The sequence below is a fragment of the Trichosurus vulpecula genome, chromosome 1 (genome assembly GCF_011100635.1).
Source record: "Trichosurus vulpecula isolate mTriVul1 chromosome 1, mTriVul1.pri, whole genome shotgun sequence".
Classification (NCBI taxonomy): Eukaryota; Metazoa; Chordata; class Mammalia; order Diprotodontia; family Phalangeridae; genus Trichosurus; species Trichosurus vulpecula.
The window spans coordinates 58,221,487-58,236,875 of record NC_050573.1 but is presented as its reverse complement, the minus strand read 5'-3'; the positions used below and the strand labels follow the sequence as shown (position 1 = coordinate 58,236,875).

At 45.9% G+C, this 15,389-nt stretch overlaps 1 protein-coding gene across 1 annotated transcript in view; it reads left to right on the top strand.

Moving 5' to 3' along the window:
* The first annotated feature begins 529 nt into the window (after positions 1–529).
* BTBD2 (BTB domain containing 2) overlaps positions 530–15,389 on the top strand; it is a 75,585-nt gene continuing 60,725 nt past the window's right edge. The window contains exon 1 of the mRNA XM_036767104.1: positions 530–1,145. Within this exon, the coding sequence (XP_036622999.1) occupies positions 625–1,145 (521 nt within the window). The 5' untranslated portion in view covers positions 530–624. The remainder of the gene's footprint in view (positions 1,146–15,389) is intronic.

The window sequence follows — 15,389 nt, the reverse complement described above, 5'->3', positions numbered from 1 at the left end:
GCTAGTCTCTAGCCCACAACCCATTTTTGTACGGCTAGGGAAACTGAGGCACGGGGGGGGGGGAGAAGAGAATAGTTCCATGCCTCACATGGAGTCTGAGAAAGGGCTCCGCCTTCAGCAACCCGCCTGGGGATCTGGGTGGAAGTAAAGGGGAACTGCTGCTTCCTTGGGGTCTCCCAGCCCTTCTCAGCCGCTCACCTAACGGTCCCCCGAGGGGCCCCGCCCCTGCCCTCGCACCGCCCCCCCGCAGTGTGCGCTAGTCTCCGCCCTCGTGCCCTCTCCCGGGCTGCGCGCCCCCTCAGCCGTCTCCCCACCCCCACACAGGCTCACGCCCAGGCCCCTCCCCCTCCTCCCCCCTCCTCCAGGGTTACCGTCGGGCGCCCAGGCCCCCCCCCCACCCCGGGCGGCACGCGCCCCACACTCCCTCCCCCCGCAGCCCCCCCTCCTCGGCCGCGCGCGCCCTTGCCCCCCCTCCCTCGGAGGGCGCGCGCGCCCCGCGCTCCCATGCACCGCTGCTGCCCGGCTCTATTTGTAAACACTCCGACCGCCGCCGCCGCCGCCGCCGTCGTCTCCGCCGTCGCCCGCCCGTTGCCTCTGCCGTTGCCGCAGCAGCTTCCAACCAAGATGGCGGCCGGTGGGAGCGGCGGCGGCCTGTCGTCCTGCCCGCCGGGGGTGGGGAACGGCTGCAGCAACGGCAACGGCGGCGGAGGCGGCGGCGGCGGGCCCGGGACCGGCCTGAGCTACAATAACTGCGCCGTGGCGGCGGCCGCGGCCTCGGCCCCCGGAAACCCGGCGGCCGCCTCCGCCTCGGCCGCCTCCGCGGCCTCCGCCGCCGCGGCCTCCTCCGCCTCCGCCGGGCCCGGGGCCGCCTCCGCCCAGGCCGCGGGGAGCGGCGGCGGCGGGGCGGCCTCGGCCGTGGCGGCGGCGGCCCCCGGCCCGGGCCCAGCCCCAGCTGCGGCCCCGCCCGGGGCCGTGGGGGCGGCGGCGGCTGGGCTGGTGCTGCACCGCGAGCCCGTCTACAACTGGCAGGCGACCAAGCCCACGGTGAAGGAGCGCTTCGCCTTCCTCTTCAATAACGAGGTGCTCAGCGACGTGCACTTCCTTGTGGGCAAGGGCATGAGCTCGCAGCGCATCCCCGCGCACAGGTGAGCCCCCGGCGGGAGGGCGCCCCAGACCGGGGGAGGACTGGCAAGGCCCCCTTATGGGGATGGCCCCCCCCATGGGCATGGTGCCCACCCGAACTCCCCCCCCACCGAGGACGGTCACGGGCCCCTTCTGAGCCCCCAGGGGAGGGTGGGGACGGCCCCCCTCAGAACCCCACCTCCCCATGGGTATGGCTCCCTTCTGAACTGCCTCGGGGTGGATGGGGATGCCCCCCTATCCTCCTCCATGGCCATGGTCCCCATCTGAGCTCCCCCCCAGGATGGGGATGGTCCCCTTCCGGGCCTCCCCCCCATGCCGAGGACGGGCACAGCCCCCTTCTGACCCCCTCCCCCCGTGGATGGCTCCCTTCCGAACCCCCCCAGGATGGGCATGCTCCCTTCGGAACTTACCCCCCCCCCGCCCAGGAGGATGGGCACGGCTCCCTTCAGAGCCACCCCGGGGGAGGATGGGCATGACCCCCTTCCGAGCCCCCTTTCCCATTGTACCCTCAACCCCTCTGAGAAGAAAGATCCAAGCAGACCCAGGAGTGCCAGGGAGGGCATCCCTAGATAGGGGGGAGGATGGGGATGGCCTCCATCCAAACTCCCCTCCTCCATGGGGCGGTTGGGGATAACGCCCATCCAACACCCCCCTCCCCACGTTGTTCCCCCAGCCTCTTTGAAAAGAAAGATTTGGGCAGCCCTAGAGAGCCAAAGAGGGTGCTCCGGGACTGGGGGAGGGTGGGGGTGGCGCCCCCCCGCCATTGTACCTCCAGCCCCTTTGAAAAGAAAGAGCTGGGCAGCCCTGGAGAATCAGGGAGGGCTCCCTTAGACAGGGGGCGGATTGGGATGGTCTCCGTCTGAAACCCCTCCCTCTATTCTCTTTACACCTCAATCCCAGCACCCCTGAAAGAAAAAAAGCCAGGCAGCTCCTCAGAGAGCAGCACCACCCCAAGAGAGGAGGAAGATGCCATTCATGGCAAACCCCCCACCATTGTACCCCAGTCCCTTTGAAAGGACAAAGCCAAGAGTCTTCCAAGTGCCACAGAGGGCATGTCCAGTTAGGAGGATAATGAAGATGTTCCCTTATCTGAACACTCCCCCAACCCTGCCACCCTGCAGGGAAAAAGCCAGGCAGTCCTTCAAGAGCCGAGGGAGCTTTCAGTTATGATGAGGTCTGTTCACTAGAAGCTCCCAACTACTGTACTCTCCTCCTTCCCTCCCTTCCCCCCATTTCCCCCTGCTAGGAAAAAGCTGGGCTGGGCAAGGCAGTCCTGGGAGAGCCACAGAGGAAGCCTCCGTGATGAGCATGATGATGACGGCCCCTCTTAAATTCCCCCACTGTGGTACCCCCACACCACAGCCCTTCAGAGAAAAAGAGGGGCAGTCCTCAGACAGCCGCAGAGGGAGCGTCCAGTTATCAGGATAATAATGGCCCCCTCCCTGGCACTACTCCTAGACCTCCTGTTGCCCTTTCCTCTCTTCAGGCTGCCCAAACCAGGTCCCTCCCCAAACTAGGTCCCTCCCCAATGATTGCCCTTTGCTACTTTCTGCAGATCAACCTCTCTATGATCCTTGATCTCTACTCTTCCCTTTAAATCAAATGCTCTACCACACCCCTTTGGCAGGTATCCCTGGTCCCCTTTTACAGAGTCTGTTATTCTCAGTTGCTCCTGAACCCCCTTCTTCTGATCCTTTTCCCTCATATCTCAATCCCCCCCCCAAAAAAACCCATCTCATTCTTAGAATATATCTTTCAATCTTAAGGGTGTCAGCCCCTAAATCCTCCTCTTTCCCGTTGTCCTCCCTTGCCCTGTTCTTCAGGTGTGCCCCTCCCCTTTGAATTACTGTCCCTCTAGGGACCTCAGTTTTTTTGTTTGTAAACTGATTGGGTTGGACCAAATGCTCTTTAAGGGCCCTGTGATTTGATTTCACCTTGAACCCTTAATTCTTAAACAATCTCTCAAAAAGAACAAAGGAAGCAGTGGGTAAATTCTAGCTCCCCTCCTTTAACTTCCCTCTCTTCCCTAAACCATTCACATCAGTTTCCTCCCTCTTCCGACTACATCTTCTGTCCTGTAGGTAGGTAGGTAGTAAATATCTCTTGGTCATTTGGTTATTGTATAGGACAGTAGATACTTGAGACAGCTTCCCTTTCATTCCTACCTTCTCATATTACAATCCTTACCGTATATACCTGCATTTAAACTTTTTGAGGGCAGAGACCATGGCCTTACTCCTTTTGTATTCTCCATGGTGTCAAGCATGTGGTAGGCATGAAATGAATATCCAGTTGAACTGCAAATGTTTTACCTTCTCTGGGAGGCCTTTCTTGACCATCCTACCTCATAGCAATGGTTCCCCCCTCTGAAATGCAGCAGTTAGGATTTATGCTATTCATTTGAGACTCACTACGTAGTCCTTTGTATAATTATTTTAGTCTAAGGCAGTCTTTTTCCCCAATCAGATTGTGTAAGGTCAGTGACCCACGAAAATGGCAACTAGCACAGTCTCTTGTATAGTAACTTGGATTAGGGGAGGAAGGAAACAGGCATTTTAAAATTACCTACTATGTTCTAAGGACTTTACAGATATTATCTCATTTGATCTGAATTTGGAGTCAGAAGACTTGAGTTTGAATTGGTACTTGGTACTTAATAGCTGTGTGACTTTGGGCAAATAATTTAATTACTGAAATGAGGAGAAGGGTGATGCAATTAAACAAACACCTTCTATTTGCTAAGCGTGGGATGGATAGGGAAGACTTTTTAAAGGTGAGGCATTTTTAATTCAGTGGATTTCATAAATTCATAAATGTTTGGGACCTCAGAGAATATAAAAAGGAATTTTTGGCATACGTCGCCCCTGCTCCTCAGGTTTTACATGTAAGCAGTGAGACATGAAAGGGAAGAAGTCAGAAATATCATGGCTTATTAGAGGAGAAGAAGGCAGTAAGCAGTAGAAAATGAACCTCGTGTATACAGGTCGCTTTCAGTTTAAATCCTGTGATCTTTTATAGGAGATGATCAGAGAATGTTGGCTGATTGGTGTATTTGCAATTTGATGGTCTTTAGTTCTCCCCTCAGAAGATTGCTGGGTGCCCCCTCTGGCCCACCATGCACAGCTAGAAAATTCTATTGTGCTTTCAACCCAAGTATTCCTGTTTCCCTTTACTTGTGTACCTCTCTGTAGCTTTCTTGCCTTCTGCCAAGTTGCTTTTATCTCCCTAGGGATCTTTGTACAGGTATTTTTGTATGTTGGACTTTTTTTTTTTTTTTTTTTTTTTTTTTTTTTTTTGGAGAGGGGAAGGCAGGGCAATTGGGGTTAAGTGATTTGCCCAAGATCACACAGCTAGTAAGTGTGTCAAGTGTCTGAGGCTGAATTTGAATTCCGGTCCTTTTGACTCCAGGGCCAGTGTTCTACTCACTGTGCCACCTAGCTGCCCCTGTACATTGGACTTTAAGCCAGATTCTTTATTGTCATTCCTGATAAGCGATATTTTATTGTTTCTTGAAGTTATGCACCTTCTTTTGGGCCTCAAATACCTTTCTGTTTGTGTATTGTTAATAGACAAGGGACTTTCAAGAGTAGGGCCACCTACACAGTGTAATGGGAAGAGATCTGGATTTGGAGGCAGGGAAACCAGCCAGCTCCTTGATCCTCACGAGGCAGATGTGGCCCCCAGGGCTTTCAGTCCCCAGACATATTTTTTCTGCTACATGGTGCTGCCTCTTCTTCCCCAGGACTTTCTCGTGTTGCTCTAGATGTGTGGTCAGCTTGAATTGATGTTTCTGCTACTTCACCCATAGATCCAGTATGGAGTGTTAGATGAGCCTCTGAATGGAATTTTTATCCATTAGCCTGGGGTTTATGGCATCAACAAAGATGAGAACGCAAATGGTAACTGAATGATAGTAGAGGCCAGTGAAGTCCTCCTGTGTTTGAAACCAAGGCTTCCTCAAAGGGGAATCTTATAGAATGGAGTCTTAGAGAAGTTTCACATTGATTGCTTTCCGAGTGGGAGGGGAGGGGAGAGGGAGGAGGTGTTCAGAGTAGAATGTGAAGTTGCCAGCGATGTACCAGGAGTGCAGTATAGCTATTCATAGAAGAGATCTGCCTTAATAACTACTAAAAAGCAAAGTATGATAACTGTGGGTCGTGGTGTACTATCTAGGCAGTGATTTTAGTACTGCCTTCTGGCTCTGTTCATTTTTTATTGTTGCATTCACCAAAGAAATAATGAATATTGTTTGAGCTGCATTTAGAGGCATCTTGGTATAGGGGAGAAAATGCTAATACTGTGAGTCAGTGAACCTGGATTCATTTACAAAACTAGGAATTTGCAGTAGTGGCCCTCTAATGGCCATGACAATTCTAATGCTTTGATTTGTTGTGCTTTTACAAGTTGGAGGGTTTCACTGGACATTTAATTGACCTCTGCTCTTTCATCTCCTATTTTGCATATTTTACTTAGTTTATTCTGGGTGGTAAAAAATTATTTTAAAAAATATACTTAACAAATATTTGTCAGTAATTGGATTTGGACAGTGTATTTCCAGATCAACTGCAAAATAATTTACAAGTGGTTGTCATTAAATAGTGTAGTTACGCAGCCCTAAACTTAACAATCTTAAAAAATCCTTTAGCAAAGGATTACAGTGATTTGGAATTACTTGTTAACTAAGTCATTTGACCTTCAGATGGCATTTCCTTGAAATAAAATTTTGAAATTTAGCAGATGCACGGAGATATTGACAGCCTAGTCAGGCCATTTTTTGTTTTACTAGAAATACAGTGTGGCTAGAGTACTTCTGAGAGAAAATAATTTTCTTCATAATTTTTATTGTGGAAAGTTCTGTAGAATGACAATACAAATAATTTGCCTTTATAAAGGACCTGAAGTTTACAAAGTGCATTCCTCTCAGTTGCCTTTTCAGGTAGCACACTATAAATGTTATTTTTCCCATTTTTCAGATGAGGGAACTAAGGCTTAAGGTCTTTTAAGCCATATGTTTACAGTCACAGCTGGGACTCCTGACTCCATAGGATCAGAGATGAAGAGCTGAAAGAGACCTTGAACTGTGTTCTTTACACTGTTTGCTACTTCAAGATAGAAAGTCTTTTTGAATCAGAAGAATGTTTGAAGCTCATTTTTTCTTTGTTAGTTTATATTTTATTATTTAATATTTTAGTTTTCAGCATTGATTTCCACAAGATTTTGAGTTACAAATTTTCTCCCCATTTCAACCCTCCATCCACCCCACTCCAAGATGGCATATATTCTGATTGCCCCATTCCGCAGTCAGCCCTCCCTTCTGTCACCCCACTCCCCCCATCCCCTTTCCCCTTATTTCTTGTAGGGCAGAATAGATTTCTATGATTCATTCCCTAATATATCTTATTTCCCAGTTGCATGCAAAAACAACTTTTTTTTTTTGAGTATCTGCTTTCAAAACTTTGATTTCCAAATTCTCTCCCCTCTTCCCTTCCCACCCACCTTCCCTAAGAAGGCAAGCAATTCAACATAGGCCACACATGTATTATTATGCAAAACACTTCCACAATAATCATGTTGTGAAAGACTAACTATATTTCCCTCCATCCTGTCTTTCAATTTTCTCCCTTGACCCTGTTCCTTTTCAAAAGTGTTTGCTTTTGATTACCTCCTCCCCTATCCGCCCTCCCTTCTATCATCCCCCCTTTTTTTTATCCCTTTCCCTCTACTTTCTGGGGGGTACTCTCTGGGGTAAGATACCCAATTGTGTGTGTATGTTATTCCCTCCTCAAGTCAAATCCAATGAGAGCAAGACTCACTCATTCCCCCTCCCCTGCCCCCTCTTCCCTTCCAACAAAACTGCTTTTTCTTGCCACTGTTATGTGAGATAATTTACCCCATTCTATCTCTCCCTTTCTCCCTTTGTTAATATATTCCTCTCTCACCCCTTAATTTAATTTTTTTTTTTTAGATATCATCCCTTCATATTCAACTCACCCTGTGCCCTCTGTCTCTATATATGAATATTCCCTTCAACTACCCTAATCCTGAGAAAGGTCTCGTGAATTACACACATCATCTTTCCATGTAGGAATGTAAACAAAACAGTTCAACTTTAGTAAGTCCCTTATGATTTCTCTTTCTTGTTTACCTTTCTTTTCATGCTTCTCTTGATTCTTGTATTTGAAAGTCAGATTTTTCTATTTAGCTCTGGCCTTTTTATTGAGAAATCTTGAGAGTCCCTCTATTTTATTGAAAATCTATATTGTGCCTTAGAGCATTATACTCAGTTTTGCTGGGTAGGTGATTCTTGGTTTTAATTCTAGCTCTTTTGACCTCTGGAATATCATATTCCAAGCCCTTCAGTCTCTTAATGTAGAAGCTGCTAGATCTTGTGTTATCCTGGTTGTGTTTCCACAATACTCAAATGGTTTCTTTCTGGCTGCTTGCAGTATTTTCTCCTTGACCTGGGAACTCAGGAATTTGGTGACAATATTCCTAGGAGTTTTCTTTTTGGGATCTTTTTCAGGAGGCGATCAGTGGATTCTTTCAATTTCTATTTTACCCTCTAGTTCTAGAATGTCAGGGCAGTTTTCCTTGATAATTTCTTGAAAGATGAAAGCTCTTTTTTTAATCATGGCTTTCAGGTAGTCCAATAATTTTTAAATTCTCTCTCCTGGATCTGTTTTCCAGGTCAGTGGTTTTTTCAGTGAGATATTTCACATTGTCTTCCACTTTTTCATTCCTTTGGTTCTGTTTTATAATATCTTGATTTCTCATAAAGTCACTAGCTTCCACTTGCTCCAATCTAATTTTTAAGGTGGTGTTTTCTTCAGTGGTCTTTTGGACCTCCTTTTCCATTTGGTTAATTCTGCCTTTCAAGGCATTCTTCTCCTCATTGGCTTTTTGGAGCAATTTTGACATTTGAGTTAGTCTGTTTTTTAAGGTGTTATTTTCTTCAGTATTTTTTGGGGTCTCCTTTAGCAAGCTGTTGACTTGTTTTTCATGATTTTCTTGCATCACTCTCATTTCTCTTCCCAATTTTTCCTCTACTCCTCTTAATTGCTTTTCCAAATCCTTTTTGAGCTCTTCCATGGCCTGAGACCAATTGATATTTTTCTTGGAGGCTTTTGATGTAGTCTCTTTGACTTTGTTGACTTCTTCTGGCTGTATGTTTTGGTCTTCTTTGTCACCAAAAAAAGATTCTGTAGTCTGAGTCTGTTTTCGCTGCCTGGCCATGTTTCCAGCCAACCACTTGACCCTTGAGCTTTTTGTCAGGGTATGACTGCTTGTAGAGAGTACTTTGTCCCAAGCTTTAGGGTCCAAGTACTGCTCTTTTCAGAGCTACTTCTACTCCACAGTCACTGCAAGCTCTGCCACAACAGTGCTCTTCCTCCCCTAAGAACTGCCAACCAGGACTGCTATCCAGATCCAAGCAGGGCAAAGGAAGAGAACCTGCCTCTGTGCCAACAAAGTGCTCCTTGCACTCCTGCTCTGATCCACGGCTTGATTCCTCCCACCTTGTGAGCCAGGAACTCAGGAAGCAGTTGGCTGGAGCTCCGGAAGCAGCCACAGGAGCTTCAGGCTGTTGCTGCTGCTGCTGCCACCACCTCGCCACCTCTGCCACCCCCAGGGCTGGGGCCAGACCGCTCTCACTCTGATCCAGCAGTTTTCCTACTGACCTGCTCCATGGTCTTTGGTGTTTGTGTGTTGAGAAATCTGGTAACTGCCAAAGCTCAATGATTCATGGCCCTCAGGCCTGCTCTGCCGACTCTCGGTCTGGTTGGTCCTGGCATGGCCCACGCTGGGCTGCGCTTCACTCCCAGGACCTTGCGATAGACCCTTCCCAGCGACCATCCAGGCTGTCCAGTGCTGGAGACCTGCTTCCCTCTGCTATTTTGTGGGTTCTGCAGCTGTAGAATTTATTCAGAGCCTTTTTATACAGGTGTTTGGAGGGATCTGGAGGAGAGCTTAAGCAAGTCCCTGCTTTCCAGCCGCCATCTTGGCTCCCTTCCCACCCCATGTTTGAAGCTTATTATTGGGATTGAATTCATATGAAGAATCATGTTTGACACTTGGGATGGGTGAGGATGATATTGAACTTAGTGTAACTTGTATAAAATTGCTGGTTTTTAGTGAGGGGAACTGGACCTGTGACTTTGTTAAGGCAGGAAACTTATCTTGAGGAAATTCCCTCAAGCAGTTGTAGGTCAGCATCTAGGAAGGGGCCAGGGAGAGAGATGGCCAGGATGGAGTGGAGAACCTTAGAGTCTTCAATGTCTAACCAAACTGCTTCATGGGATTAAATTTTTGGGAGAGCCAAAAGATCATTCATGCCACTGGGATAAAGCTACTTAGGTTTCCCTTTAGTGTAAAGTAGAGAATCATCGGAGACCACAGGAGCGTAGCGGTTGTCATTAAGTCTCATGGAGGGAAAGGGAGAGAAAAGAGGGGAGGGAGACAGAAGGGGGAAAGGAGAAAGAGAGAGTGAATGAGTTTATTAAGCCCTTACTTTGAGTTGGGAAGCAAGCAAAGAGTGCCCTCAAGGAATTTACAATCTGGTAGTAGAAGACTTCACATAAAAGAGAGCTGAAAAGGGAGAGTGGAGGGAGGTGCTTGCCTAGGAACCTGGGGCAAGGTGGTGAAATATTCTGGGGAATTGTGGGTTTCAAGTGGGCATATGTTGCCACAATTCGGCTAGCAGCTGCTGTGGGGGTGAAAGACCAACACAAGCCCAACAACAAGAATGCTGCCAGCACTGGTTCTTTTGATCCGCTCTACTAAGGAAAGCAACGTTAAGGGGTTAACAGTCTTATTTCAATCCAGCATATCAATATCATTCACTTAGTTCAGGGGAAAAAGCCAGCACCCTGAACTTCAGAGCAAATACATATTACAAACATACATTATAAACAGATCAAATACAGTTCATAGTTACCAAGAAACCAACATCTGAATTTAGGAACCAAGGAGCTCATAACAGTGGCTGGCCCAGAGTCATGTGCCACTCCTCCTGTGGCTCAGAGCCCCAGGCAAATAGCTCTGTTCTCTCTTTTTATACACTTTTAGCTGTCATCAAATGTCATCTGAGCCACCAGAACTTAGGCTCCTATTATTGGCTCTGGTCTTAGCAACTCCCCTTAGGACCCTGAGGTCTCCACGCCCACATAGGCTTAGCACGTAGTAATTAGGGGTTTGGGCCTGGGGCTTTGTACCTAGTAAGGTTCAATCAAAGAGACTTAATTAATTTATCATTCTAAAACAGTAAGAAAGTCCCAACTTAATTGATATCACTGCATGACTGACTTGTGCTTCCTCAAACAGACATTTAGGAGAAGAACACAGTAGTTGGAGGAAGCTGCTGGAGGGGAGGAATTGGACAGATCACCTAGGGAGCCATGGGGTATTATAGTTTTGAAATCCAAATTAAACAACATTCCTAAGATTGCCAGAACCAGATTAAAATATAATTGGGAAAAATAAAAATACAGCAAAACATAGATGATATTAAATATTAAAACTAAGTCAGTATGTAGTCAACAGACATCCTTATGAGTCAGCTAGTGACTCCCTTTATCTTTTGAGTTTGACTCTACTGCCTTAGAGCTCTGAGAGGTTGTGCTTTGTCAGTGGTCACACAGCCTGTATGTGGCTTTCTGACTTAAAAAGCTGGTTCCCTGTATGCTAGGTTATGCTGCCTCTAGTGTCTAGTATATTAGGAGGTATTTTTGGAGATGCCTATCTGTATGATGTGTACTCATTGGAATATTACTCAGGTGATAATTGGCTTAACAATTAATGCTTGTAGCACCCTACAAGCATTAAGGTACCACTAGAGGAAGTTGCAAAAATGAATGAGACACAGACTTTACAATCTAGCTTGGGAGGTCAGTCAATTAAAAAATGAACATTTATGGATGTACACATAATTATAATCTGTGTCTGTTTGTGATAAAGTCCTGAAGACTGCTGTAAAGAGGTAATAAGAATTTGAGGGTGGTGGGGAAGACTTTTAACTGGAGAGGATTGGGAAAGACTTTATGAAAGAAGTGACATTTGACCTGGACATTAGAAAGATGAGTTGGGTTTTTAAAGTCAAAGATGGAGTTGGGATGGGCAGAGAGATTTTCAAGGAAGGGGAAGGCAGGATTGCTAAAGACACAGAGGTAAGGAAGCTTAAGCTGTGTATGAGGCATTGTGAATAATTTTATTTGGCCAGGTTATTGGGAGATAAGGCTGCCAAAGTAGGTTGGGTCCAGGTTGTGATGGGTCTTGAACATAGGTTAAGGAAATTGGACTTAAAAAGGTTTTTGAGCAGAGTAGTGAGATCAAAGTAATGGGTGTAGGAAGAGAGTAACCTGGTAGTGCTGGGCTGACTCGGGGAACTGATGGCAAGATAACTAGTTAGGAGAGGCCACTACAGTACTTCAGGCTAGATAATAATAATAAAGTCATGGTGATGATTAGAGCTAGCATTTGTATAGCGCTTTAAGGTTTATGAAGGGTAGTGTTAACTGGCGTGGTGACAGTGAGAATGAGTTTGAGAGACTTTCTTAAGGAAAAATCAATAAATTTGCTTACTAGGTATGAGGTTTGAGCATGAGAGGTCAGTCATAGATTTTAGAGGTGTGAGGAGCCTAAGAGACCATCTAGTCTGAGGTGCTTATTTATTTTAGGCTTAGTGGTGGGGTATATTGTATAGGACTAGGTAGTTGGATAGTTCTGTTGTACTCTCTTCTGGTCAGTAGAAATCTAGTCATATGAAGGTCAGTTGTAAGAATAGGGGATTTTTACTCTGGAGAACTGAAGACTTGCTGGGGGAGGGGAGAGAAGGGGATGCCCTGCGATAACTGTGGTCAAGTATTTTGAAGGATCGGTGATGTGAAAGAGGGATTAAGACACACCCTGCTTTGACCTGTCTTCTACGGGGAGCCTTTCCTAACTCCACTTAATTCCAGTGCCTTCCCCCGTTATTTCTGATTTATCTTGTCTATAGCTTGCTTTATTTAAATTTGTTTGCATATTCTCTCCCCCATTAAATTGTAAGTTCCTTGAGGGCAGGGACTGTCTTCTGCCTCTTTTTATATCCCTAGCACTTAGTACAATGCCTGGCACATAGTAGGCACTTAATATTGATTGAATGATTGTTGGTAGCCACATTTGAGATGGGCACCAAAGAACAGGTAGCAAAACAGAGAGCCTGTGCTGAGGTTAGAGAGTAGTTTAGTTTTCCCAAAGCATGGAGAGGAATCACAGCAGATAAGATTGGTAAAGTCGTGACAAAATGGAGAGCCTTGAAGGCCAGGCAGAAGAGTTTGAACTCTACTCCCTAGGAGGCAGGGAACCACTGAAGATTTTTGACCGGAAGAACGACATTATTGGATTTCCGCATAAGGAAGATGAATTTGACTGGAATATATAGGATGTGTCAGACAGAATTGAAAGAGTAGGAGAAGGAAGGAAGAACATGAAAGAAGCTGTCACAGTAATCTGGGTATGTGGTGATGAGTACCCATTCTTGGTCAAAGCAGAATAGAAACAGAATGTGAAAGATTTAAAAAATTTTTTGGTGAGGGATGTTTTGAATAGAGCTGAGTAACCAAATGTATGTGAAAGGAGAAGGAAGTTTGAAGAGAGAGCACCACGTTTTTTTAACATGGTAGTTGAAGCTGGGGGAATGAAGAAATTGTTGAGAGGAAAGAATATATACAGAGAAGAGGGCCAAAGATGGAACATTGGAAGGCAGAAGAGGCCAAAAAGAACATGAAAAGGCAGAAGGAAAACCTAGAGAGTATGGCATTCTTGGAACCTAAGAAAGAGGAGGGTCACAAGGGCCAGATTCTGCAGAGAGATCAAAAAGGACAAAGACCAAAAAAAGGCCGTTGGATTTGATTGATTGGTGTTCTTAGAGGAGATTCATTGAAGTTGTGGGAATAGAATCTTAGGTACAAAAGTCTAGGCAAAGGTGAGAAGGTAAGGATGTGAACAGGCAATTTTTAAAAGAAACTATCAACAGCTAACACCACCTCCCAATTCACTGTTGGAAAGAGAGTTGTTCTTAAATTGTGACACAGAACAGCGACAAACTTTCTGAGTTGTTCCTAAAATCTTCTAAGACTTTGTTTTCCAAACTACGTTCTCTGCAACTCTGGTATCCTGAGTGATATGAATAGAGGTTCAGTGAAGGAAGGAAAGGAACAATTGCCCGCTATGTGTCAACCACTGTGCTAAGTGCTTTACAAATATTATTTCATTTGGTCCCCAGAGCAATCCAGGGGGTGGGGGAGAAATAGAGGCTATTATTTTCCCTATTTTACAGTTAAGGAAACTGAAGCAGGCAGAGGTTAAGTGACTTGCCCAGGGTCACATAGCCAGTAAGTGTTGGAGGTGGGATTTGAACTCTCATCTTCTAGAATTCAAGTCCGGTGCTCTAACCAGTGTGCCACCTAGAGATATTTTTCTTCTAAAATATTAAATATAAAATTTTGCATGTATGTGTATGTATTTATTGTGGGCAGTTTTACCAGTATGGAAATAAACCTGATTTCCTCTTTTGCTTCAAAGCTTCCCTAATCCTCACGTGTACCCGCACTTAGGATTTCTATTAAAGTAACAATATGATGATATAGGTTGTTCCTGTGGGCCACACCCCTACAAGTAAATCTCTTGGAAAGCATATAGCACTTGGGCCATGTCAGCCAGTCAATAAGCATTTATTAAGCACCTACTGTGTGCTAGGATCTGGGGGTACAAAAAGAGGCAGAATATAGTTCCTGTCCTCAGAGCCCACAGTCCAGTGGGGGATTTAACAAGTAAATATGTACAAACTATATATAAGATAAAAAGGAAATAATAGGGACAAGGTATAAGAAGGGTAGAGAAGGCTTTCTATAGAAGATGAGATTTTAGTTGGCACTTAAAGGAAGCCAGGAGGCAGAGATGAGGGGTTCCAGGCTTGAGGGACAGCCAGAGAAAATACCCAGAGTTAAAAGATAGAGTATCATGTTTGTGGAACAGCCAGGAGGCCAGTGTCACTGGATTGGAGTACATGGCAGGAACTTAGGTGTTAGAAAAACAGGAAGATTGGGGGGGACTGCCAGGTTATGAAGACCTTTGAATACCAAGCAGGATTTTGCATTTGATCCTGGAGGAAATAGGGAGCCACTGGAGATATACAGAATGGGGGTGATATGGTCAAATCTGCGTTTTAGGAAAATTGCTTTGGTGGCTGAATGGAGGATAGGTTGGCGTGGGGAGAGACTTGAGGCTGGCAGACTCACCTGCAACTTACAGTAGTGATCCAGGCATGAGGTGATGAGGGTCAGCACCAGAGTGGGGGCAGTCAGGTAAAAAGGGGGCATATTGGAGAGAGGTTGCAAAGGTGAAGTTGACGGGCCTTAGCAAACAGCTTGGATATGAGAGATAGGAGTCCAGGTGGATTTCTAGTTTGGGAGCCCAAGGCACTGGGAGGATGGTGTTGCCCTCTATGGTAATCTGGAAAGAAGGAGGAGAGGAGGGCTTGGGGAAAAGATAATGATTAGGTTTTGGATGTGTTGAGTTGAAGATGTCTTCTCGAAATCCAGTTTGAGATGTCTGAAAGGCAGTTGGAGATGAGAGACTTGGAGATTGCTTGCTGCTTAACACCTTGCCATTTGGTCAAGAACATCTAACTTACTCTTGTTATAAAATAGGGTGGTCTCTGACTTTGGCCTTGGGTTGTTCTCTGCTAAAATCTGAACATTTGGATGGAGGGTTCTCCTAATAGTTACAGATTTAGATTTCTTACCCTGGTATGAAGTCAGTGACACTGTAGACTTTTAGGTAGATTTCAAAACTAGAGTTTCATGCAATGGCTTATGTGTTTCTTTGTTCTCATTCTCTGATTAGCAGTCTCAACAATGCTGCTTTATGAGTCTCAAGGACAGATCAAGCAATGTAAATTAATTGCCCCAGGTTGTTACATTGTAGCAATTGCTGACTTGTAGTTTTGTCAGCCTCAACATTACTATACCTGCAGGTACGCTGCTATCATTTCGCCTAGTATAGTCTTTTCACAAATAGGAGAATCCATCGAACAAGTATCTGTTTTCTGCTACCACATATTTGTTGTCTATTGTCAACCAAAATTTCTGACCCAGTTTGTCTGGCTTGTTTGACATATATGGAATAAATTTACAGCATGCTTTGCAAGGCAACAATTGCTCAGTGATTGGTATATGTACATAAGGTAAAAGTTCCTTCTGACAACTTTC